Source organism: Meriones unguiculatus, chromosome 4 (assembly GCF_030254825.1).
Source record: "Meriones unguiculatus strain TT.TT164.6M chromosome 4, Bangor_MerUng_6.1, whole genome shotgun sequence".
NCBI classification, from domain to species: domain Eukaryota; kingdom Metazoa; phylum Chordata; class Mammalia; order Rodentia; family Muridae; genus Meriones; species Meriones unguiculatus.
The window spans coordinates 69,290,513-69,316,289 of NC_083352.1; the positions used below are offsets into that span (position 1 = coordinate 69,290,513).

The 25,777-nt window shown below is 40.7% G+C and overlaps 1 protein-coding gene across 3 annotated transcripts; it reads right to left on the reverse strand.

Annotated features, from left to right (window-relative positions):
• Anxa7 (annexin A7) lies at positions 1–25,777 on the reverse strand. Of its 3 annotated transcripts, none has more exons than XM_060382069.1 (13): positions 25,644–25,777; positions 19,397–19,451; positions 18,374–18,578; positions 16,294–16,395; positions 14,456–14,520; positions 9,736–9,820; positions 9,510–9,604; positions 6,107–6,220; positions 5,771–5,941; positions 4,101–4,271; positions 3,950–4,025; positions 2,362–2,474; positions 1–431 (listed from the first exon to the last, which is right to left on the reverse strand). In XM_060382069.1, the coding sequence occupies exons 2-13, from the start codon at positions 19,448–19,450 to the stop codon at positions 309–311; spliced, it is 1,374 nt and encodes a 457-aa protein (XP_060238052.1). In that variant the 5' UTR covers position 19,451; positions 25,644–25,777; the 3' UTR covers positions 1–308. The 3 variants fall into 3 exon arrangements, with proteins under 3 accessions (XP_060238052.1, XP_021498626.1, XP_060238051.1); XM_021642951.2 differs by having other exon boundaries at positions 9,736–9,838; XM_060382068.1 differs by lacking the exon at positions 25,644–25,777 and adding an exon at positions 25,296–25,378 and having other exon boundaries at positions 9,736–9,838.

Consider the following 25,777-nt stretch of genomic DNA (forward strand, 5'->3'; position numbering starts at 1 on the left):
TTAGATTACTGTGATTTTTATTCAATTTGAAATCCTGATTAAAATAATAGCAGTGAAACTGAAGCTTTACAAGTATTATAACATTACTACATCACTGATATGGCTTTTACACTGATTGGATATAGAAAGAAAAAGTAACATCAGAATTAAGGCAGTAACAACATGTGCAAACCAAGCACAACTCCTGACAGTCCTTCATAAGAAGCTGCTCTGCTCAGGTGGTGTCGGACACAGCTGCATGCAGGTCTCGTTGCTTGGAAGGATAAGCTCTGAATAGCTTCATTCATTAAAGAAAAGAAAGATCCTTCTCACTGGCCCACAATGGCCAGAAGCAGCTTTCTGTAGTCTCCACTCGTGTCACCTGCAATCATTGTGCTTAGGGTCTTCTGATACATCTGGGAGAACATCTGTTTTATCTGAACGAGGTCAATCTGTAAGAAATGACAGGACAGAAGAAAAAAATCTGTTAAAAGAAAATGCATTTATTGTTTAATAATATGTAGTAATCAGAATGAGGGAAGGACAAAGACCAAATGCCCAACATTCCAAAATTATTGTTCATACTAGTGCTGACACCACCAGTGCTTTGGGAAACACTCAATAGATGTGATAGAGTGACATCTATTATTCCTCAAATACTAGTCATCTAAAACTATATGATAATTATCTGATAACAGGATAGCTTTATACAAAATTTGTAATATAGTGAGTGTTGGTAAGGATGCCCAAAAATGGGAACACTTGTACATTCCTGGTGGGAATGTAATATGGGTAGTCGTTATGGAAAACAGTATGGTGATTGAAAAAAGGGGGGAGGGTGTACAGAATTACAGTATCATTCAGCAACTCCATTTCTTGCTGAATTCCCAAGTAAAGTAGCAGGGACTTGACGGGATTAGTGTATATCCTGTGCATAGCAGCATCATTCATAAAACACAAGAGGCAGAAGCAAACCAAGTATGCAAAAACGAAGTCATACACAGATACAGAGGGTTGTTATTCAGCCCTAAAATGTAACTTTTGACACATGATGCAATCACAAGCTCTGTGAAGCCTAGACTGACTGAAGCCTAAGTCAACAATGCTGTATGACTCCAACCACACGGGGAACTCAGTGCCACCAACCCAGGACAGGGAGTCATGTGGCAACTGCTGGATGTTGCAGGAGAGGGCAGAGGGTGACTTTCATGACTATGGATTTTCAGTTCTGCAAAATATAAAAAGTTCTAGATGATGTAACAGCGTACAACAATGTGACTGTAGACTTAAAAATGGTTAAAATAGTAAATTTTATTATGTATATTTTATTGCAATTTAAGAATACATGCTGTTTAGAGAATTTAAGTGTAAGACTAAGCACATATCAAGGTTTTAAAGATACCCAAATTTTAAGTGGTCATGCATGCCTTTAATCTTAGTGGTCAGGAGGTAAAGGCAGGAGGATCTCTGTAAGCTTGTCTACATAGTGAGTTTTAGGAAAGCCACAGCTATGTAGAGAGACCCTGTCTCAAACAAAGCCAACCAAACAAAAAATCCAAATGTTTGCCTTTCTTAAGGGAAAAACAAACAACAACAACAACAAAAAAAACAAAACCCACAAAAAACCTTCTATATTATTATTTAATAATATACATTTTCAATTAAAATATGAATAAGGCTGGGCAGTGGTGGCACACGCTTTTAATCCCAGCACTAAGGAGGCAGAGGCAGGTCAGCCTGGTCTACACAGTGAGTTCCATGTTCCCATGGAACATGGAACAGCCATGGCTGTTACCCAGAGAAACCCTGTCTCAAAACAAAACAAAACAAAACAAAAAACAAAAATAAAATAAATAAAAATATATCAACATATATGAAATAGAAACTGAATAATTTAAATATTATTTTATAATTAACAAGGATGCTAATGTTGAAATCCAAACAAATTAATCTACATAGGTATTTTTATTTTTTCTATGACCAAGATTAAGCCAGGAACTGAAGCTTAGTTCAGGGACAGAGTAATTGCTTAGCATGCACAAGCATGAGCCTTGGTTTGATTTCCAGCACTGAAAAAAAAAAAAAAAATCAACCAATTAATAAGCAAGCCAGACACAATGATGCATGTCTATAGTCCCAGGTACTGGGCAGCTGAGGTAATAATAAAATGAAATCCTGCAATTTCCCATAAACCCATATGCTTCACAGGCCTTCTCTGGCAGGAAAGCTCTCATGCTGTTCTCACTGAGGGTACAAGGATGTTTCACTACTGCAGTCTCTGCACAGGGGGCATGTCATTCCTAAGGGCTTCATGGGATCAAGAACAAAATCACCATTCTAACTCAAGTACAACATGACCCAGAAAATGTTGCTCTGACTCACCTCACTCCGAGTGACCACAATCCTCACCAGGGTGGAGTCATCTGTGCCAGCGCCTTTCATGGAATAGTAGAGCCGGTCAGCAAAGAAGGCAGGGCGGTTGAGGGCACACTGCACTGCAAGGCGGACAAGCTTTAGAGTGGAGCGCTGGCCTGAGCAGCCAGTCTACCCCTGTGGCTTCACGTACCACATAAACCCGTTTTCTGTTTTTACACAGAAATCTTAAGTGTGTTGATAATGACTTTTTTCCTCAGCAGATAGCGATCTGTATCAGCTAGGCAACTTTCAATTCTAGAGAAGTCCCTCAAGCCAATAGATGTATTTCCTCTTCATAGATGCACTGAGGTAGATTCTTTACATTGCCCAGTATGAAAATCTCTAGCAAGTGTGCCCCAGATTATGTAATACCTTACTAAAAGAAATGATAAAAATCTGAATTCTTCACATGAAGAATTTTGAGCCAGCAGCACATGAAAATATTTGCAAAAGGCTGATAGCCTGCGTTTGATCCCCCAAATCCACTTACAGGTGGAAGCCAAGAACTGCCTCCATGAAATGTCTTCTAGTCTCCACACGTGTGCTATGGCATGCATATGTCCATAATATACATATCATACACACTCTCATACATGATAAATAAAATTAAATTTAAAAAATGTATCATTTAAAAGAGTATCATTTAGGGCCTGAGGGATATGCCTCAGCAGTACTTATCTAGCATGCATAAGGGCCTAGGTTCAATTCCCAACACCACACACACACACACACACACACACACACACATACACACACACAATCATTTGGCTGAGAAAAAGCTACAAATATAGTTTAAGAGAAAACAGATTGTCGAGGATTTGAAAATAGCCATTTGGAACTCTGAGTCAATGGAAAATTACTTAGCAAAGAGAGTTTCTACAGATGGCAGAAGGCACACACTGTACATCATTACCACTGCGCACAGTTATTACAGTAACATTTACAGGCACTCCATGGCTAGTAACCAAGGTGTTAACAATTCTCTCGTTACTCTTGTAATATCTCCAGACAGAATCTCCACACACCTAGGTGCGAGATCACCAGGAACACACTGAAGAGTCTCAGTGTGTTAAGTACTTTTATGGTGTGTTCTGAGGGTACAGAACAATGCTCAGTATGCTACATATGGAGATGCATCCATCTAATTTCAGCACTTAGGAGGTAGAGGCAGGTGGATCTTTGCGAATTCAAGGCCAAATAGATCTACACAGTGAAACCCCGTCTCAATAAATAAGTAAATTAATGAACTAAAAAAAGATGTTTTGTATTAGTATTAGTATTAGTATTAGTTCTTTAGGGCTTTCTCATTCATTAAAAGGAAGGACTATAATATACTGGGGACTTCTTGCAGCATTCAATGAATATATACAAATGAAAGCCAAATCACCTCAAGAAAATAACCAATTGTTTTAGTAACACCATCAACCATTCATAGGACCTTATATAGAAGATATAGGATTCACTCAGTTTCTGCCTAGGCAGCTTCTAGGGAGACTATAGTAACTGTAATCATTCAACAAAAAGCAAAATAAGGCAGAGTGCTAGAGTGTCTTACAGATGGCCTTCAGACCACTTTCAACGTATCCAGAAAATTCTCGGCTTACGCTGCTGAGCAAATCTCGGTTAGCCATCTGCAAACAGAAAATTACAGAGTTAAGTATTTTCACATCTTAGGATAAACACCAAATATTCAGAAGAGTTCATACCCTGGAATAGGCCTCCATGGTTGCTCTCAGTTGAGGGAAGCTCCTCGTGGCAAGGATCATGTTGAAGCAGGATTCATCTGTCCCTAGTCTCCCCTCACCAGCCTGATAGAGGCGCTGGGCATCATCCTGAGCCATCTGGTGGTTTATACTCTGGTTCTCATCACGGTTTCCCTGCAAGAGAAAGGCAGAAACTAGAGGTGAAATCCTTTCCCCAATCTAGTCACTTTGGGCTATGGGGTAACTTATCAAATGTGAATTCATCAATTCTGCCATGTATGCCTTGATACATCACACTTAGTTTTAGATTTTGAAATATACGGCCATGGTTTAATAATGTTGAAGTGAGGGATTTGAGTGCTAAGTCACAGCTAAATTCTTTAACAAGGGAATATGAACTATAGCTTAAATAAAAAATGTGTAACTCTCTTTAGCTAGGATTTGAGATTAAAACACACTGTAGAGTCCCATTCCTATAAACCTGTAAAAGAGCAATCACTCTCTTTGTACCAGGCATTATGTTAAGCTAGAGGGACAACAAAGACAAGGTCTCTTAAGGAATTTCACGCTAAGAAGGAACTATGTAAGATTTCAGATCCAAGTATATTATTAGTACATTCATTTATTATAAGGGCTGGGAATATAGCTTAATGATAGACAGTTTGCCTTGCATGCATGAACCCCTAGATTCAATCCCAAGGACCAGAAACAAAACAAGAAAAAAAAAAAAACACCTGAATTTATCATGAAGACTTGATAAAATGACATAGGAGGTTTTTGGAAGAGGGCAAGTCAGATGAGCACATCTGAGGAACAAAATGGAAAGATGCTTCTTAAAGCTAGAGAAGGCTCTTTTGGGGAGCATTTGGTGAAATCCCTTAAGAGCCCTTCCCTGTTCTGCACTAAACATCTACACCTGTCTTCTTCTCTTTTTAAAATTCTAACTTACTCTTCTGCTTTGCAGTTCAAGGCAAATTCAGCTTCCTCCAACATTTACTTCTTCTCATTTTTACAGCTCTAGCCTTTGCACACTGTTCTACATCTACTATACATCTTGTACACTTTTTGTCACTCTTTCCTTGGCTCCTCAGACTCCTCTCCTCCACTTTGAGATCTCTTGAGATCCTGTCATGGTGTACACAGCGGGCAGCCAGTAACCCTGATGCTCAGTATGTTGTCCTTTTGTATGTCTGTCAAATACATCAACCTCATCTTATTGTTTTTAATACTATTCCAAAGACCCTCCTGGAGTGTTTCCTGTCTGCTCTCTACATACCTGGGGAATAATGAGGAAGACGCCAACTACAGTTCTCTCCTGCACTCCTGCCTCTCCTCCTATGGCTCTGACACCCTTTAGCATTTCCACTGCAGGCCCACACATTCACTGACAGGACCCTGTGACCCTGCCAAACTGATAGGAACTTTCACCTTCACCTTTGCCACAGAGCCTCAGGCAGGTTCTGATTTCATGAAATTTAAATGAAGTTATTTTTTGATTTCTTATAAAATTCAGATGTACAGAACTCAGTTCTAGAACTATGAAGAGATCTGTCCACTGCATTCTGTGTTATTCCACAAAGACAACAATAATACAAGGAGCCACTAATAATGTATACTCATTGGCAAGACATATGTTCCCTCCACTAACATCCAGACATTTATACTGCACTCACCTGACACATGGACACGAGGAGACGTTCAAAATGTCCTGAGGTATCTGACTTAATGTCCTTCTCAAGGTCTCGTCCAAATTCTGACTGGTAACATCTAACAATGTCTCGAATTTCTTGATTTGTTCTTGTGCACAAAATTTCTATCAATACACGTTCTTGAGTTCCTGCTCCCTATATGAAATGGAGAGAGGAGAAATATAGAAGCAAAGGAAGTTAATTAAACTGTGTTTTAGATGACATAATTTTGTCTCATCTGTTACTGCAAATTCAGAACTAAGATTTGTGAGGCTTTATATATTAAAACAATACTGAATCATAAAAAATAAGATAGAGTACCTGCATTGCTTTCCGCAAACTCCAGGCATCATAGTATGTAGAAGGCATGAACAGGGCAAGGATTAATTCTTCCATATTTCCACTCAACTCTGACTTGAGATCTTTAATTAAATCCTGTTTAATGACACATAAAAAGTAAGTACAAAGGATTTCTATATCTTATGTCACACAAATCATTTTTTAAAAATTGCTTTTATTTTATGTGTATGGGTATTTTGCCTACATATGTCGGTTCACCACATGCTAGTTGAGGCCTACATATGTCTGTGCACTTCCAGTGCTAGTGGAGGCCAGAAGCGGGCACTATACCCCTGGAGCTGCAGTTACAAAGAGTAGTGAGCTACTATGTAGGTGCAGGAACAGAACCTGGGTCTTCGGAAGAGCAGCCAGTGTCTTTAACCATTGAGCTACCTCTTCAGCCCCTCACTTGAATCTTTTAAGGAAAATATGGAAAAATGAAATGGCACTGGTACTATGAAAGTCAAAATTTCAAATTTGAATGTGATTTATACAGCAATGAGTAAATCTATTATTAAATTCAGTGGTGAATTTATTGTGCCCACAAACACTTGAGCCTTTGCTGTAGTTCTTCTATTGTACCACATACAAAGCCAGAAGGTAAGGCTAGAAAAAGAATAATTCAAAGTAACAAAATGAGGGCTGGTGACATACTGAGTGGGATATTTGCCAATGAGTTTAACCCCTGGAGCCCACTTGGTGGAAGGAGAGAACTGACTCTTGATCTCTATACATGTATGATGGCATGTGCACACCCATACACACATACACACCCATCAGCATAAAAATAAATAAGTGAATATAAAAATAGAAAATGATAAGCAGATACTTACTTAGTATAAGAAACTATTTTAGGCTCTATAAAGAAGTAGAAATCACTATCATCTTGATCTTATTGAGAAGATAAACATCTAAAAAGATGTAAAGCAGACTGTACTCTAGCATTGTTGTGGTCTGAACGAGAATGGTCCCACAGTCATATTTGACTGCTTTGTCCTGTGTTGGAACTGTTTGGGAAGGACTGATAGGTATGGCTTTGAAAGAAAAGCTCTGTCACTGAGGATGTAGGCTCTGAAGTTTCAAAAGTCTACATCAGGCCCAGTTTTGCTTTCTTTCTGCTTTCAACTTTCAGATAAGCTGTGAGCTCTTAGACACTGCCTGCCTACCTGATGCCATGTTCCCTGCCATTATGGCCACAGACTAGCCCTCTGAAACTGTAAGTCCCAATAAATTCTTTCTTTTATACGTAGGTCATAGCGTCTCTTCACAGCAAAAGGAAAGTAACTATACAAGCACCAAATAAGTAACCCAGAAACAAAATCCAGGAGACATTTAAAGTGAACTAGGAAGGTCAAGAAAGCTTTTAGTTCACACCTTAAAGAATATAGGAAAATGAACAGGCAAAGGGGAAGGAGAAAATTACTTAAGATAAGATGGACCACAAACCAAGAACAGAGAGGGGCTTCTCAACAGTGCAATCACCTATAATCCTTTTGTTTTTGAAGCAGAGTGTCACTGTGTGGGCCAGGTTGGCTCTGAGCTCCCTGTCTTAGCCACTTGTACTGAACTCTTTGTATGAACTACTACACTCACACTTGCTCTTTACAAGAAGGAAGTCTGGGTTTTGTGTCACATAATTAATCTTAAAACTAAAGAAATATGCCAAGCGTGGTGGCGCATGCCCTTAATCCCAATACTTGGGAGGCAGAGACAGGTGGATAACTGTGAATTCAAGGCTAGCTTGGTCTACAAAGTGAGTTCCTAGACAGTCAAGGATACCCAGAGAAAAGAAACCCTGTCTCGAAACAAACAAACAAACAAACAAACAAAAACAAAAACCCAAAACCCAAAACAAAAAAAGGCTCGGTAAGCATCTGGTTAGTTTTTTTGCCAACTTGATACATGCCAAGAGTTATGTGAAAAGAGAAACCTCAATTGAAACAATGCCTCTGTCACACTGTCCTATAAGGCAAGTTTGGTGGGCATTTTCTTGATTCCTCATCTAATGATGAATGTGGGTGGTGCCACCCCTGGGCAGGTGGTCCTGGGGTGTATAAGAGAGCAAACTGGCAAGCTGCAAAGAAAGCCAGGAAGCAGCACTCCTCCATGGTTTGTACTTCAGTTCCAGCCCTGCCTTCCCCGAGACCCACATGGTAGAAGGAGAGAACCCATCCCTGTAATATTACACATGTGCAATGTATGTGCACGTCCATCCATCTATCCATAGCCAAACACATAGGAATTACACACACACACACACACACACACACACACAGGCTGGCAAGGAGGCTCAGTGCATACCCATAACACAAAATAAAATTTAGTAATAATAATAATAATATGGAAAATTATATCTAAACTGGGCAGAGTAAAACAAGCTAAGCTAGACAGGTTGATACAGCACTCGCTCATTCTGAAGAAATGAAGAGGCTGCAGGAGAAGATATTAGAAAAGTTTAGAATACTACGTAAATAAAAAAGCAATGCTAGCCTCCCCATTATATCTGAGGAACAATGGTAATTTTTCCCCCCATATATTTTGCTGCATTTAGTCACTGATTGCCCATTCAACATATATTTATTAAGGAAGCACTCATTGCTGGACCATAAAGAAGATGACCGTGGTTCTTGCAAGGGAAGCACACAGGTTTTGAGAGCTGGCAGTGACACCAGCAATAGATTTTTATTTTATTTTATTTGTTTGTTTGTTTATTTATTTATTTATTTGAGTAAGGGTTTCTCTGTGTAGCCTTGGCTCCCCTGGACTCACTTTATAGAACAGGTTGGCCTCAAACTCACAGAGATCGCCTGTCTCTCTCTCCCTGTAATTAAAGGCATGTACCAGTGCACCTGGCTTTTTAATAGTACAGATTTTTAGAAAGCTCTGTGGGACCACAGTGGAAGGACCAACCAAATTCTGTCCCAAGTAATGAGAGATACACAGAAGCTGATATTTAAAGGCAGATCTTGAAGAAGTTGTATACCATGCAGAAAGAGAGTAGACATAATAATCCAGGCACACAGCATCTGCTCACACAGACCTATAAAAGACCTATAAAAGATAATTATACTATAAGACACTTTCAGAGGGAAGAACAGAGTAGAAGATGACCATTGGCTGAGAAGAAACAGGGACTATGTAAGCAGATCATGATGGGATCATAGCTACTGTTTCCTGAACAATATCACATACAAGATGCAGCATGAGGAGAAGTGAGGGACTTCTCTCAAGTAAAGAAGGTTTTGAAGAAATCCTAATCCTGGAGTCTGTGAAGTCCATTTATCTATCCTTTCTCCCACAGTATTAGTAAAAATATAGTGTCTAATATGACATGAATGCAGATCTTGTGGACCCTGCTGTTCTCACTAAAAGGCAAAAAACATACCTTGCCATACATGGTCTTAAAAGCTGCTTTAATTTGTTGCCTCTGGTCATTGGAACGGCTGGACACAACATCCACAATTGCTTGCTCGTCTGTGCCTGGAAGAGCCACGGACATTTACATAAGGTAGGAACCAAATAACACTGAGGTGCAAGCTGACACAGAACTTCATTTATGCCACAACTTCACTTTCCTTAGAGTTGTAAAAAAGACAATCCATTTTCCTTACCAAACCCCTTCATTGCTTTGCGGAGAATTTCTGCATCTCTCATAGCATCAAAGTTGGAAGCTGGTTGGATTGTTCCTTGGGTGCCCTGAGTCATAGAAGCAGGCTGATAACAGAAGGTGTAAATTCAAGGATTTTGCTTGGACAATAAGGCAACCTGAAGACTTCACCCAGTTATATGTATTGCAAGGATATGAGCATTTATTGCCAGGCCTCATTATGAACAGACAGATCTAGCCTTGCTTCCAAACATGCTTGTCTCCTCTTTAACTCCAACTTCCATGAAGCACTAGTCAAACTTGTGAAATTAAAGTCATAACCTTCATAAAGGGTAACATTTAATTTGAAGATAAAAAAAATAGTATTAATGAGGCAGGTATGACTGCCCAAGTGAATTTCACACTAGCAATATAATGTGGACAATCTTTTTACATTTCCTAGATGGGACCTACTTATTTGCCAAGACATGAAATAAACATTTCGCATAACAATAAGTACAAAATGGAAGTGAGTAGGCACAATATTCTTCACATGTTATATTAAACAAAACAAGACAGAAAGGCTGGAGTTGAGCTTAGTGGTATCATACTAGCGAGTGTGAGGCCAGGGTTCCATCCCCAGTGCCATAAAAGGAAGAGAAGCAGGAGGAGGAGGAGGAAACAAATCAGAATCAGTGGAGAATATGTTGCAAGCATAAATTTACATGGCAATAAAAATATCACTTGGTAAATATCATAGTAATAAGCAATTTTACACAAGAATTATATTAAAATTAGAGGACAAAGGTATGCAGAGAGCTAAGATATTTATGTAGTTTGCAACATAACAGTGTAGAAACTTATCAGGCCCCATCCTGAACTAGTACTGGAATAAGCCAACAGTAAGTGTCTTCAGACATGATGTGCTGGGGAAACTCGTTTCTGTTGGACTCCTGCCAAAACAGCCTGACCTGAATTGAAACACGAGGAAAGATCAGACATATCCAAACTGAGAAATACTTGTAGCACTCTTCAAAGTGTCAAGGTCATAAACCAAAGAAACTGAAGAACTTTGAAGTTAACGAGGACTCCAGGACGCAAGAGACACAACAATAATTCAGTGTTTCACCCTGGCTTTCATCCTGAGCCAGAAGGAGGACAATATTGGGACATTCAGTAAAAATTGAACAATATTTGAAGGTTAGGAAATAGTCCACAATAATGCTGTTTTCTGATTTTTGATCATTACATTGTGCTTCTTTGGGAAGATAACATTTGGACAGTTTAGGAATTCTTTGTAGTATTACTGCAATTTTGTTTATGAGTATGACTTCAAAATTAAAAGTTTAAAATACAGTGTTGTAAATCACCTCATCTGTTTGTCTATGGTTCTAAGGATTAACTACGGTGACACATATGCCAGGCAAGTGCATTTCTACTGAACTGTATCTCAGGAACCAAATGCTCTCATAAAATGCTCAGGTCAGGGCTTAAAATGGATGGGATGGAAACAACACTCATGACAGTTTTGTTGTTTTTTTTTTTTTGGTTTTAGGTATAATATGTTTGGGGTTTTAAAAAAAGATTAATTTACTGTTCTATACACTGGTGTTTTACCTGCAAGTACACCTGCATGAAGGTGACAAATCCGCTGTATTTGGAGTTACAGACACTTTGTGAGCTGCCGTGTGGGTGCTGGGAACTGAACCCACATCTTCTAGAAGAGCAACCAGTGCTCCCAGCTGCTCAGTCATCTCTCCAGCCCAATGTAATATGTTTTATTTAACTTACTATCTCCAAATTATCATTTAAACATGTAATCAAATAATTCCAAATTATAAAATGATCCCTACCACTTAAGAGGTAAAGGCAGGAAGATCTCTTGTGAGTTCAAGGCCAGTCCGATGTTCATTATGAGTTCTAGTCTAGCTAGGGCTACATAGTGACATACTACCTCAAAAAACTAAAATTTAAATTCAAATTAAAGAAGAAGAAGAAAAAAAGCCTGGAGAGAAGGCTCAATGGTCAAGAGGATTGTCGCTCTTTCAGAGGTGCCAGGTTCAGTTTCCAGAATACACAGCCAACTGTAACTCCAGTTCTAGGGGTCTGATGCCCTCTTCTGTCCTGTGCAGGCACCAGGCATGTACCTAGCACCCATACATACCTGCAGGCAAAATACTCACTTATGTCAAATAAAATCAATAAATCTAGAAAAAAAAAAAAGAAAATAATAACCCAATATTGGTTGGGGACAAAAAATAAAAGAGAAGGGAACATGAGCAGCTTAGCACTAGACAGAACAAGAATCCTTTCTCTGCCAGTGCTGGGAACAGAGACCAGGCCCTGAGCATGACAGGAAGCACGCTTCCATGAAGCAGCACTCCAGCCCCTAGGAAATGTTTTCATTGTTAGTAATTCATTCCATTTATATATATTATTATCCTAATATTTTGTTTTGCCAAAAAGGCTTAGCAGTTACTCCCTACTAATGTCTAAGCCAGAAATGCAAGCAGAGATCAGACAAAATTTCCATAGTGGCTTCAAGGAAAAATAAAAATAATTCTACTTGTAACAAATACTGTAGTATAAAAGGTTTTTTTGTTTGGTTGGTTTGGTTTGATTTTTCCAGACAGGGTTTCTCTGTTTAGCCTTGGCTGTCCTAAACTCACTTTGTAGACCAGGCTGGCCTCGAACTCTCAGGGATCTTCCTGCCTCTGCCTCCCTGAATGCTGGGATTATGGACGTGTGCCATCACACCTGGCCTAAAAAGTTTTTTTTCAACATATTGCTCATGTATAAACCTCTACCAGGAACTAGAAAGAGTACCATGAGACTGGAAATGAGAACCTTCAAGGGTTAGGAGTTGAAATGACAATGGAACAAAGTAGATGGAACAGTGCAGGACAGGAAACAGTAGCAGGGCTAGTGACAGGATTGAAAAAAAAAAGCCAAAGTGTGTGTATGAACACACTTTATTCTGTAACAACAAAATTCCTTAATAAATCAAGAGACTTGAATAATGAGGCCTTAAAGGAGGGGGTTAGGAGAAGAAGACGATAACAGAATATATTTGGTATTGAAAACAGAAGAGAGGGTTATATGGGAGAAGGTAAGGGATCACCAAGAGAGGGACAGTGGAAGGAGTGGGAGGTAGGGCAGTGGAGGAAGGGAAGCAAAATGATACACACATATACATGTATGTATGTATATGTCTGTGTGTTTATAAAGATGTTTATGCTGTTTATAAAGATTATAATGAAGTCTATCACTCACACACTAATTTAGAAAATTAATAATTAAGAGGCTAGCAAGTGAACTGGCTCATCTGTGTAAAGGTGCTTGCTGCTAAGCTTGACAACCTGAGTTCATTTCTGGGACCCACATTGTAAAAGGAGAGAACCAATTTCTGCAAGATCTCCTCTGATATTCACATATACTCTGGCAGCTGTGTTCACACATGTGCATGCACACATGAACACATACATGAACATACACAGGAACACACACATGCATGTTTAAAGTACAATCAAAATTCTCTTTCATAATTAAAGTAATTACAGATTTATAAAAGAAGTAATTTTAAAAAGTGTTAAAAGCAATTTGCCATGGTTTTAGAGGACTGTATGGCTCTGCCAGTCAGAAGAAGTATGACCCAGTCTCACCCTAGTCTTTCTCTAGCTGTGTTGTCCTGGACAAGTTTCTCAAACGTCTCTGCATCTCAAATTCCTTAAATCCCCAATGTGAACAAAAACCCAACAAGACCACTGAGGAGTCCCTTTCCCAAGTTCTATAGTCCTTCTCCTACCCTGGCTGAAGGCATGCTTGAAAATGCTAGGCCTTCATTAGTATATAACACAGAAATAATTTTTAAAAGTCAAGATAAAGGTAAGGATCCATGATTAGCAATTTTGTTCTTGTAACTTGTGTAGGACATAAAAGAACAGAGAAATTAATAAAATAGTATGAAGAAGGGAAACTAGAGAGAGAGAGGTAGGGTGAGGATTTCAAATGTGGGAAACCTCAGAGGGCTATTGAGAAATCAGTTCCACAGACTTAACTAGCTACTATGTTTATAAGTTCTGCCAAGCACTGAGGGGAAACAAAAATACAACCCTAGTAAGAGATAACACTAGAAACCTTTAATCCCCCAAGTGCTTAAGAGGCAGGGGATCAATTTAAGTTTAGCCATGCCAGTCTGGTCTACAGAGTGAGCTCCAGGAACAAATACTGGCATTTATAAAGGACCTAGGGATTAGTGAGCACTGGCAGACCTTACTCACATCACTGATATAATCCAAAGAAACAGGAGAGAAAGCAGGATAGGAAGAAAAGGATTCTGTATTGATCTGAAAGAAGAGTGGAAAGTTATAAAGGGCAAAACAGAAAACAAATCCACTCTTCCTAAGTCTGAAATATGCCCTCCCCCCAACCCAAATTCACAGCTATAATTACTACTAAGGGCAGAGAAGCTACAACAGGTGCGGTGGGCATGTATGTGCTCCCTAGGAGAGAGAAAGAGCATTGCCACCTGTGAGAAGGATGGAGGCTGCTCTTACCAGATATATCCAACACTACTTAAAGCAGACAGGCCAAAGACCACAGGGTCCATCAAAAGCAAAGCTTACATCTCCCTTAATGTGGTGGGAAGTTCCTCTGCCTCACAAAGGAGTGGTGCCCTTCCTCCTATGAGTTCCATAAATTTAAAGGGTGGAAGTAAAAGCTTAAGGAGACAGAAGCAAAAGTACCTGGCTAGGGTAAGGAGCTTGTCCTCCAGGGTACTGAGACGGCATCTGTCCCCCAGGAAAGCCACCTGTATGTTAAACAACAAAAGTAGGCCACAGCAAACCATTATATTAATTACAGAAGCATGACAGCATCTATGCTATGCTATACTCACTGTGATAAGCAACATTTTAAGGTACAGAGCAATGGTTTTCAGTATAACATTTTTTTAGTTTTGTTCACATATTGTTTTTTGTTTACATCTGTGTTCCCAAATCTTTCCTTGTGCCTCTCACAGCAACCACTCTCTGTTTTCATTTCCTATACATTACTTCCTTTTGTTCTGCCTCCACCCCATGCCTCTAAACCTCCTCCTCAGGCTTGGCAACTCACACCGTCAATCCCAGACACCTGGCTGCCTCTGGGAGCTTTTATGCCTTCGATGCACTTTTCTTACCTGCAGAATAGGGATAACAATGATACCTCATGTGATTTCTTAAAAATAAACATCTTGGCTGGGTGTGGCCAAGTGCACGCCTTTACTCTCAGCATTCTGGAGGAAGAGGCAGGTAGATCTCTGTGAGTTTGATATCAGACCATTCTAAGTGTTACAGGAAAGCCTGGGTTACAGAGTGAAACAGGCAAACAAACAAATGTCTTCTCAATCCCACAATATTCACTAAAATAATCTTTTATTATTCTTTTAAACATTTTTTAATGTAACTTAAATTTTTTAACTTCATGTTCTGTGAATGAGTGTTTTGATTACATGTATGCCTATGTACCACACGGGTGCCTGTTGCAACATAGGCCAGAATAGGGTATCAGATCCCCTAAAACTGAGCTACCATGTGGGTACTAGGAATTGAACTTGGGTCCTCTTGGAGAGCAGTCAGTGCTCCTAATTCACTAAGCCATCTCTTCAGCCCCAGGATAATCAGTTTTGTTTTTTGTTGTTGTTGTTTTGTTTTTAAGGAGAACTTTTAAAAAATTTTATTTACCTTTATTTTATGTGTGTTGGTATTTTGCCTACATGTATGTCTAAGTGTCAGATCTTAGAGTTAGAAAACTGTGAGCTGCCATGTGGATGCTGGGATTTGAACCCTGGTCCTCTGGAAGAGCAGTTAGTTCCTTAACCTCTGAGCCATCTCCAGTCCCGCCATGATAACCTTTTAAATACTGATTTATTAAATAAAAAATCAGCTTGAGTCACATATATCTTTTAATAAGATCCTAACAAATACTATATCTTTTTTTTTTTTTTTATACAGGGTTTCTCTGTGTAGCCTTGGCTGTCCTGGACTCGCTTGGTAGACCAGGCTGACCTCAAACTTACAGAGATCCACTTGCCTCTGCCTCCCCACTGCTGTTGGGATTAAAGTTGCGTGCCACTGCGCCCAGTCAAATATTATATCTTTAATAGACTTATGTATAGGCCAGATGTGTAGGATCCCCTGGAACCACTGGGCCTATACAAGAACAGTTTATGCTGTCAACTACTGACCCATCTATTGAGCTCCTCCCCACCTTAAAAACAAAACGAAAAAACTCCTTGAACTAGATTCAATTCTGATTCCACCTGGAATAGCTGTCAGGACACAGTCCTGGGGTGGTTCCTTTAAAAACTGGTTTTTGGCTTTAGGACAGAATAGTTAATAGAAAAAAAAATATTCCTCATCTCCCATTTACTGATGGTGATCTCACATCAAAATGATACCTCATGATACCATATACTTAACATTATTTACAGAATTATATAAACGTTCCCTGAAGACTATCTCACATATAATCTAAGTTTGCTTGACAATTGAAAAACTTGCAAAATCATAACACAGTTTCTCTCTGCAGAGCTGGAACCTACCTGGTACAGGAACCTGGGCTGGTCCACCACCATAAGACTGTGCAGGGGGCTGTGGGTAGCCAGAAAAGCCTGCTCCACCAGGTGGGGCTCCAAAGCCTTGACCTGGAGAAATTAGGAAAAACATTTCACTAAGCCATACTGAAGAGCCATGATTGGTAACTCACATCTGTAATCTCAACACTTGGGAGGCTGAGCCTAGAGGATAGCTATGAGCTGGTGGCTAGCCTGAGCTACCTAGTAAGCTCCCAGCCAGCCTGGGATACAGACTGAGACCTTATCTCAAAACAAAACAAAACAAAACAAAACAAAACAAAACAAAACAACAACAACTAAAACAAAACCCAACTCTTACTATGCAGAAAAACTATAAGAAAAGTATCTATTGATACTAGTGGAAAATACATGCCAGTAATGCTGGAACAGTCATCCCATATGCATGTATTCAACTTGTCCTCAACTCACAGTGAACTGGAGTTACGTTCCAGGGTCAGTGAGATGGCTCAGTAGGTAAAAGCACTCACTGCCAAACCTGACCATCTGAATCAACCTCAGAACCCACATAGTAGAACTGATTGTGTCCTATGCAAATGTACCATGTATACACACTCACACACACACAGACATATACACAATAATAAACACATAAACATTTTCTGTTTTTCTTTTTTTCCTTCTTACTTTCTCTTTTTTGGTTTTCGAGACAGGGTTTCTCTGTGTAGCCTTGGCTGTCCTAAATTCACTTTGTAGACCAGACTGGTCTCAAACTCAGAGATAAGCCTACCTCCGCCTCCCTGTGCTGCTTTCACAGGTGTGTGCCACCATACCCAGCTCATAAAATTTTTTAAATTGAGTTTTGAAAGTTTCAGTACAAGCTGGGCCTGATGGCACATCTTTAATCTGAGTAGTTGGGAGTCTGAGGCATGCAGATCTCTGAGTTTGAGACTAGCCTGGTCTTATAAGTCACTCCTAAGACAGTCAGGCTACACAGAGAAACCTCATCTTGAAAAACTGAAGTTTTAACACATTTAGCTTCTTTAGTAACTTACAATACAAATCACTATGGTGAGTTAAAACACATTTTTTAAAAAATTTAGATTTGCTCCTTTTGTTTTATGTGTGAGTGTTTTGCTTACATGTATATATGTGTACCACACGTGCTCGGTGCTTCAGGAGTCAGAAGAGAGCAGTATATCCCCTGGAAATGTAATTATGGATGTTGGTAAACCACCATCTGTGGATGCTGGGAATAGAACCTAGGCCCTTTACAAGAGCAGCAAGTACTCTTAACTGCTCAGCCATCTCTCTAGCCCCTATGGTGTTTTTCTTAAATCTTTGAATTAAGTGGCCCTAAAACCAAAAGGTAACATGTCATTCAAATTAAAGTTTATGTATTTTTTTTCAAGATTTATTTATTTTATGTGTATGAGATTTATTTATTTTATGTGTATGAGTGTTTTGTGTATATATCAATGCACCACATTCATGCAATGGCCTAAAGGCCAGAAGAGGGTTATCAGAGCCTTTGGAAATAGAGGAGTAGACAGGTCTGATCTGTCATGTGGGTGCCAGGAACCTAAGTCAGGTTCTCTGGAAGAGCAGTTGCTGCTCTTACCCACTAAACTAGCTCTTCAGCCCCGTAGTTCTCAACCTGTGGGTCATGACCCCTTTGGCAAACCTCTGTTTCACATAATATTTACATTACGACCCATAAAGTAGCAAAATTACAGTTATGAAGTAGCAACAAAAATAATTTTATGGTTGGAGTCACCACAACGTAAGGCGTTGTGTTAAAAGATTGCAGCACTAGGAATGTTGAGAAGCACTGCTCCAGCCCTCTCAATCAGTCAAGATTACTGATGATCAAGTGGGCTATCAATTACTACAATTCCCAATCACAGGAAAGCATTTTAGTCTTCCATCTCTGCTAACCTCTGAGAATCTTTTAGCTATCCATGGCTAATTAAAAGTAACTGTGAACTCTCACAATACAAGAAATAATTAAGAAGGTAAGGGAGGGACAAAAAAAGAACACTTCAACTAATCTCAAGTCACTACAGCTCTCATGACCCCCATAACTTACCTCCAGGATAGGCTGGAGCTGCCCCTGGATTGAGGGTGCCAGGATAGCCCCCAGGGGCTGGATAACCTCCAGGTGTAGGATAGCCCCCAGCTCCCGGGTAGCCGCTACTTGGTGCTGGTGGATAAGCACCTCCTCCCATTGGTGGAAAGCCACTAGGATAAGGATACTGACCAGCAGGGGGGAAAGATGACTCCTGACCTGCAGGCTGGAAAAATCAGAGACATGTGCAAGTGAACAGACTCACAGAAACATGTGACCCATTTAAAAAGAACAAAGAGTGCTATTCGGCTATCTTTTTTCTCCCCACTTAAAAGCAACAACTTATCCTGTTGTTTATTTCTGGTATCCTATATTAACTTTATCAATCCTATTCCACTTTGTTAGGATTTTTATCAGAACTCAGTTAAATTTAATTCTATGTAAGGTGGGCAAGAGCAGTCCATTTCTCTATAGGAATCAAACCAACTGTTGAGTTCTCTCTCCTCCCTCCCCTTTTCTCCTACTTTCTCTGCATAGCTTCACTATATGGTCCAGGTTCCCCTCAAACTTCTACTCTCCTTGCCTCCACCCCTGAATGCTATAATAATAGGCATGTGACTATCACATGCCTATTAAAGATCCTCCCCTCCATCCTAGAGGGGAATCAACAGTGAACCAGAGCTTGGGAACCCAGAACACTACACATAACAAGACCTCCTTCTACTGCACCCTACTCCACACTTTATGGCTGACCTCCTGGAGACTTGAAAGCAACAATACATTTTTATTTATTGTGTTACATCACAGAGATGTTAGGTAGGGTTGTCTATGTCAACAATCAGACTGACTGAATGATTGCCACAGTCCAGTTTAATCCACAAGGACTTAGGAACACATTCCCAATTCTCTTTTAAATATATGAGAAAGCTATATATAGCCATGGACACTTGAGTTCACGACCCCTGCTCTAGGGCACAGACTACTTCAATATAATAACTGTGTGAAAGATAGGAGTGATTTTAGTATTTTGATAGCAATACTTACAGGGTATCCGGGAAAAGGCGGGTAGCCTGTGGGGGGGTAGCCTGGGTAGGACATTCTGCAACAACAACAATAACAACAAAAAGTCCTTCGTAATTTCTTCCACATTTTAAGGCCTTTGAAGGTATACATATCCATATACACAGTATTATGGTGGGCATTAACATGTGGATAATGGGGCAGAGAGATGGTTCAATGGATTAAGGGCACTTGCTTTGAAATCTGATAACCTGAGTTCAATTCCTGGAATCTACCTGGTAGAAGGGAAGAACTGGCTCCTGTATGTTGTCCTTTGACCTTTGCACACTTGGTTAAAACACACAAAAATAATGTGAATATTAAGGGTGTATGCAAAGCTTATAAAATGCTTCCTTTTACCATCTGTACCATACAACCTGTATGGCCTGCAAATGCAGCCTGTGAATTCAATCCACAGCATCATGTAAAAAAGCCAAATGTGGTGGTACACCATTGTAATCCCAGAACTGGAGCAATGGAGACATGCACATCCTCAGATTTCATTCAGAACTTGGGAGACTGAGACATGTACATCCTCAGGGCTCACTACCAACCAACCTGGCCTCAGACCTCTGTGAGAAACTGTAATGACATCCAAGGCTGACCTACAGCATTACTACTAAAGAATAAATCAATGACTAAAGGTGAAAGCAATGTTCTAAAATGTGCTGAACACAGACTAGCGAGAAAGTAGAACACTGCCAAATACAAGGAAAATGGTAGGATGTAACTGTGATGAATGATCATAAAAATAAAATAAGAGATTGAGTGAGGTGAAGGACCAGAGGGTAGGGGTAAGTCAGGTTACCACCTGACTTATGGGTAAAGCCATGTAAAGGTCAGGTATGGGTAACTTGCATGAAGCCCTGGGTTTTATGCCCTGCACCATGAGGAAAAGGCTAAAGTTAGGCGGCCTGGTGTGGAACTACACACTCACACCACCAGACCACCCTTACTGTGCAGAGTCACTACTTAAATGACCCAATATTGTAGTGTAGGAAGTGACCCAATAGTGTCTACCCATCTGTTGGAATGACTCTCCTATTCTTCCTTCATTTCCACCTCCAAGCATGTCCTCGCAGCAGGTCTCACTCTGCACAATGCTGCCTTGCTAAGATTATTTTCCATTATAGTCTTGCTTACACTATCTCAGCTTTTCATTTGCCCGGACATCATCATTAGCTGCCCTTTCCATAAACTGCTTTTAAGACCCCAAATCCACAATAACTTACTGCTGAAATAGCAAATAAAAACTTAGTGTCAGGGTTGCAGAGGTATGTGTACTTAGTCCACACTGTCCTAGCTCAGACCCTAGTAGAATCAGGGTAAAAAAAAAAATAAAAAATAAAAAAAAAAATCACTGGTCAAACATTCCAGTCCCCTTAGTACTGGCTCCAATTTATAGTCAATAAGTTTTTCTCTCTTTTAAAAAAAAATTGTTTCTATGTGTGTATATCGCATGATTGCCATGAGCAAGAGTGCCAGATCCCCTAGTCCTAGAGCTGATTAAGGGCAGTTGTGAGCTGCCATGTGGGTGCTGATCCCAGGATCTCTGGAAGAACAGCAAGCAGTCTAACTACTGAGCCTTCTCTTCAGCCCCAACACCTATCCCTAGTGTGAAATCTCTATGACTGCAATCATTCTTATGCATCATCCCTTCTTTTAGTTCACACTTACTGACCTGGCCCTTAAGCCTGTGATCATGCATGCTTTTTTGCTTTAGTTCATGTCTTTTTTCCTTTATTTAAAGAATACAGTGAACAAAAAGTGGGATTCTCAGTCTGTATACATGTAAACCACCTGAGAATTCAGCGAGGAATGCACGGATTCAGTAGTTCTGGGATGGAAATGCTGCGCTCAGCCCCCCTCCCCTTTTTCTTTTTTTACAGGGTTTTACACTGTAGCCCAGGTAGGCTGGAACTTACTATAAAGACAAGACTAGCCTTGGATTTGAATTAACCTACTACCTTAGCCTGCTGTGCTTACAGATGTGTGCAATGGTAGGCTTGTGGAGATCAGAGGGCAAGCTGAGGGAGAAGTCTTTCTTCTTGCATTATGTGGGTTCTGGGGATCAAATTCCAGTTGACAGGTGTGGGAGCAAACACACTGTGTTGGCTATTTATCAACTTGACACAAGCTATAGTCATCTAAGGACCTCAACTGAGAAAAAGACCCCCATCGGACTGGTCTATAGGCAAACCTGTAGGGCACTTTCTTGATTGATAATTGATGTGGAGGGCCCACAGCGCACAGGGTCATTCCTGGGCGGGTCGTACTCAGTTGTGCAAGAAAGCAAACTAAGCAAGCTAGGTGGAACATGACAGCACAGCAAGCAATGTTTCTCCGTAGTCTCTACTTCAGTTCCTGCTCTGACTTCCCTCATAATGGACTGTTGGATGTGCAAGATGATATAAACCCATTCCCCTCCAAGTCATTTTTGGTCATGTCTTTATCACAGCAGTAGAAACTGAACTAGGACATACCTTTAGTCCCTGAGCCATCTTACCAATCCAAGATTCTTTATTTCTAACAAAATCTCCAGGTTAATATTGATTATACTTTGGTACCAGGGTATTTATGCATTTCTGGATCCATTTTCTAGTCTGATACATTTAAAATGTATGTTTTGGCATTTCTCCCCAATGTAGACATAGTGATTTCTTTTTCTTTTACCTCAAGATGTGCACACGCAAACGGCCTGATTCAGTGCCTCAGGATGAAGAGAGAACAAATCCAACTCAATTCAAGTCTTGTGAAAGGTCACTCTAGCCTAGGTAGCCTAGGTGCTGATAAAATATTCAGAAAGCAGAAACTGCCTTTTGTGTGCCCAGTATGAGAGGGTGTGATAATAAGTGTGTTACTGCACTTATGATATTACCATAGGAAAGAAGCTATAATTGAGACTATGCAATACCAAAGTTTATAAGTTATTAAGATAGACCAAGCCTGGGGGAATGGCTCAGTCTGTTGCCCGCGTGCCATAAATTACGAGAAGCTGAGTTCCAAGCTCCATGTAAAAAGCTCAAGCCTGTAACCCAAATGCTAGGGGAGGACGAGCTGGCCAGTCTAACCAACCAGGGAGAGTACTGGATTCAACAACAGGCACTGACTCCAAAAAGATGGTGGAGAGCAAGAGAAGAACACCTGATGTCAGCCTCTGGCCTCCACGTGTGCACACACACTGTCATGCTCATGTATACAGAAACAGGAACACACCTATGTGCCCTGCTACACAAAGAAAACTAGTAAGAAAAATGATTCCATCTAGTCTCAGTTACTTGGAAGCCAAAGACCTGTGCATAAAAAGAGAAAAAGGGTAAATCTTTCCTTTCTTTCTTTTCCTGTTCTTAATTGCCATCAGAAGTAAGGGCAAGTCTGCAGCTTCTAAAGGACAATCAGAGTACCAAATGAAAAGAAGTCAGGATCATAAGGTGAAAATCTGGAAGAAACTTGTGAAATAACGTTTAGGGTCACAAAAAGTTACAGAACCAAAGACTACACTAGCTATTTAAAGCTTTAAGATTTAAGAAACTCTCCTTCATTAGGAAAATATTTTCTTTTGTTTTTTTTTTCGTATGTGTGAGGTATGCATAGATATGTGCAAATGTGTTCAAATGTGTGCATGTAATGTGTAGACCAGAGACTAATGTTGGGAGTCTTCTTGATCATTCTCTATTCTGTTTACTGAGGCAGGGACTCCCACTGAACCCAGAGCCATTGGATTTGGCTAGTCCCTCTAAGTCAGATTGTTCTGTCTCTGCCTCCCATAAGAAGGGATTATAGGAAGGCTGCCACACCACCTGGCTTTTTACTTGGGTTCTGGGGATCAAACTTCAGCCCTCACATTTTGCAGGTACGGTGTTTCATTTCCCATTAGTCACATCCCTAGTCCCCCAGGAAGAACTATCTGGATTCTCAAAAAAAAAAAAAAGTTAAAAGATTGATACTGTAACTCAGAAGGGAGGAAAGAGGAAAGAACGAGGAGGAAGAAAAGGCAGTGAGGGGGAAGAAGAGAGGAAAGGAGGGAGAGATAGTGATTAGAGCTCATATACACCACTGAAGAGAGAGCTGACAGAGGAGATGACTCGGTGTGTAAAGCACTTACTACGGAAGCTTGAAGATCTGAGTTCAGATTCCGAGAAGCTGGAAAAGTAGCTCAGTCTCTAATTCCAGCCCCCTTATGGTGAAGTGGGAGTTTGAGAGAGAAGAATCACAGAAGTTTCCAGGCTGGCCTGGTGGTGTATAGGACAGGAAACAAGTGACCCACACCCAAAATTTTCCTCTGACCTCCATATACACATTGTGGCATATGCACCCTGACCCACAAACTTGTACACACATGTATGTACACACACAGATAAAAGAATGAATCACTCCAATGACAAGTTCTATTTCTACATTTTTAGTTTCCACGTTAAATCTTACCTTTAAGGGCCTAGAGGACTTATACCAAGATTTTCAAAACAAAACAAACAAACAAAAAAGAGCAAAGACTATCTAGCTACTAGCATATAAAAACAATTTCAGTGTATTTTGAAGAATATTAAGTACTAGAGTGAACTTCCATTTCCATGTCATTGAAATACCTTCACAAATGCATATTTATGTACTAAGCTATCCATTATAGTGTCATCTGTAATATAAAATGTTGTTAAAAATAATGTAAACATCAGAGACATGTGAAACACATTATGAATATTCCTAAAATAAAGTGGAAGCATAAAGTAAACTATATGCCTCCTAAAAATGCGGTAGCTTTAAAAAAAGGCTGTATAAAAAAACATCTACCACACATGTTAAGTGAAAAAAAGCATGGTGGAAAATTGCATAGGTAACCGTACAGGTAAAGAAATTCACCCATTTTCTTCTATATGTAGACAATCTCCCTGAAAGGACACGGGGAGGCAGAAAAGGGTGGTAGCCTCCTTGACAGAGTGCTGGGAGTCGACGTAAATAACGACAAAGTAGCTAGTTTTTCATTGCCTTTTTAGCCCCTTTAAACACTGTTCATGTGACCATTTCAAAGGATAGACTTTAAAAGTTTTTGTGAAAAACTAAACAAACTACAGGGTGACTCAACAAAATACTCAACTCTTAAGTAGCAGGACTCTATTGAGTGAACCGAAGCTTTCGTTTTTCCCCGTAACACTCTATGTTACAAACAACGTTTAGAAAACTTGGAAAATTCATTCTTGGTTCTCCAATTCACCTCCACCCTGTGAGTCAGCTAGTAAAAGGGTGGGTCTCTGTGTGAGTCTCTCAACGGGCAAGAGGCCTAGTAACACAAGAAGCTTTGGGCTGGGTGGGGGTGGGAAGTAGCGACAAACAGGGAGAAGAAACAGGAAGTGTGACTTACGTAGTCAAGAACAGAAAGTTTTCCAAAAACCACCTCTAGGTTCCTGAAGGGACATTTAAAGCAGTAACAGGGAAAGAAAGGCAGGTAACCCTCTACTCAATCATGAGTACTAGAAGGTGGGTTAAGTTTGCAGGGCAAACTATTTATTCCACCTGCTTCTAATGTTTTCCTTGCATAAGTGGTGGCTCATTCTATTAGCACTGTAATTGGGACAGATTACGTCGGAATGGCTCGCTATCACCTGGCAGCAATTAGGGACTGTAATGGGCAGTAAGATATCACGTGTCTGTCACTTATCCCCTTCCGTAGCCATTCCCCTCTGCACCTCGATTTCCTTGGGCTGTTACCGTGACGTCTGATGCGGGTCAAGGACTAAGAATGAAATCTAGAATGTTACTTCCTAGAATAGTTCCCAAGAATTGCAAGCCCGAGTTTGCATATCATGCTTGTGAATTCTGTTCTAGGTGTTATTTAGCATAGCACACATCCCCCAAGTTCTCCAGACCCGGCTTTCTGTGCTGTTCTTACTCGGTCTCCTGGGAAGCGCGTCACCGGGGCCACCCTCCGGCCTCAAGCCCTTCATCTGCGGCCCACCTGACCGAGAGCGGGGTGCGCTGCTCCCTGGCATCCCCACTCTGCCAAGCCTAAAAGAGGACCAACTAACAGGCCTTCTCGGCCCTCCCGCATGCGGGGCAACCCTGCCCAATCCACTCCAGCGCCGGAAACCCGCATGAGTCTCCGCCACCCAGAGGCCCACCCTGTTGGAGCACGCGCACGCGAGGCTACACCGTTCCGGCTCGAGGGCCAGTTCGGACACTGGAAACCAGCTGACTGACCGGCGGGAGAATAACAAGGGGAGGGGGTGCGAGTTCTCACCTGAACCGGGGAGCAGCGTCACACCCCAGCCCGCTTGCCCGCAATATGGAGCCAGGGAGGGCCGGAGGGCGTGGCGCCTGGGCGGTGCGAGGATGCTGACTGCCCGGACCGCCCCCAGGTTCGGGCGGGACCCG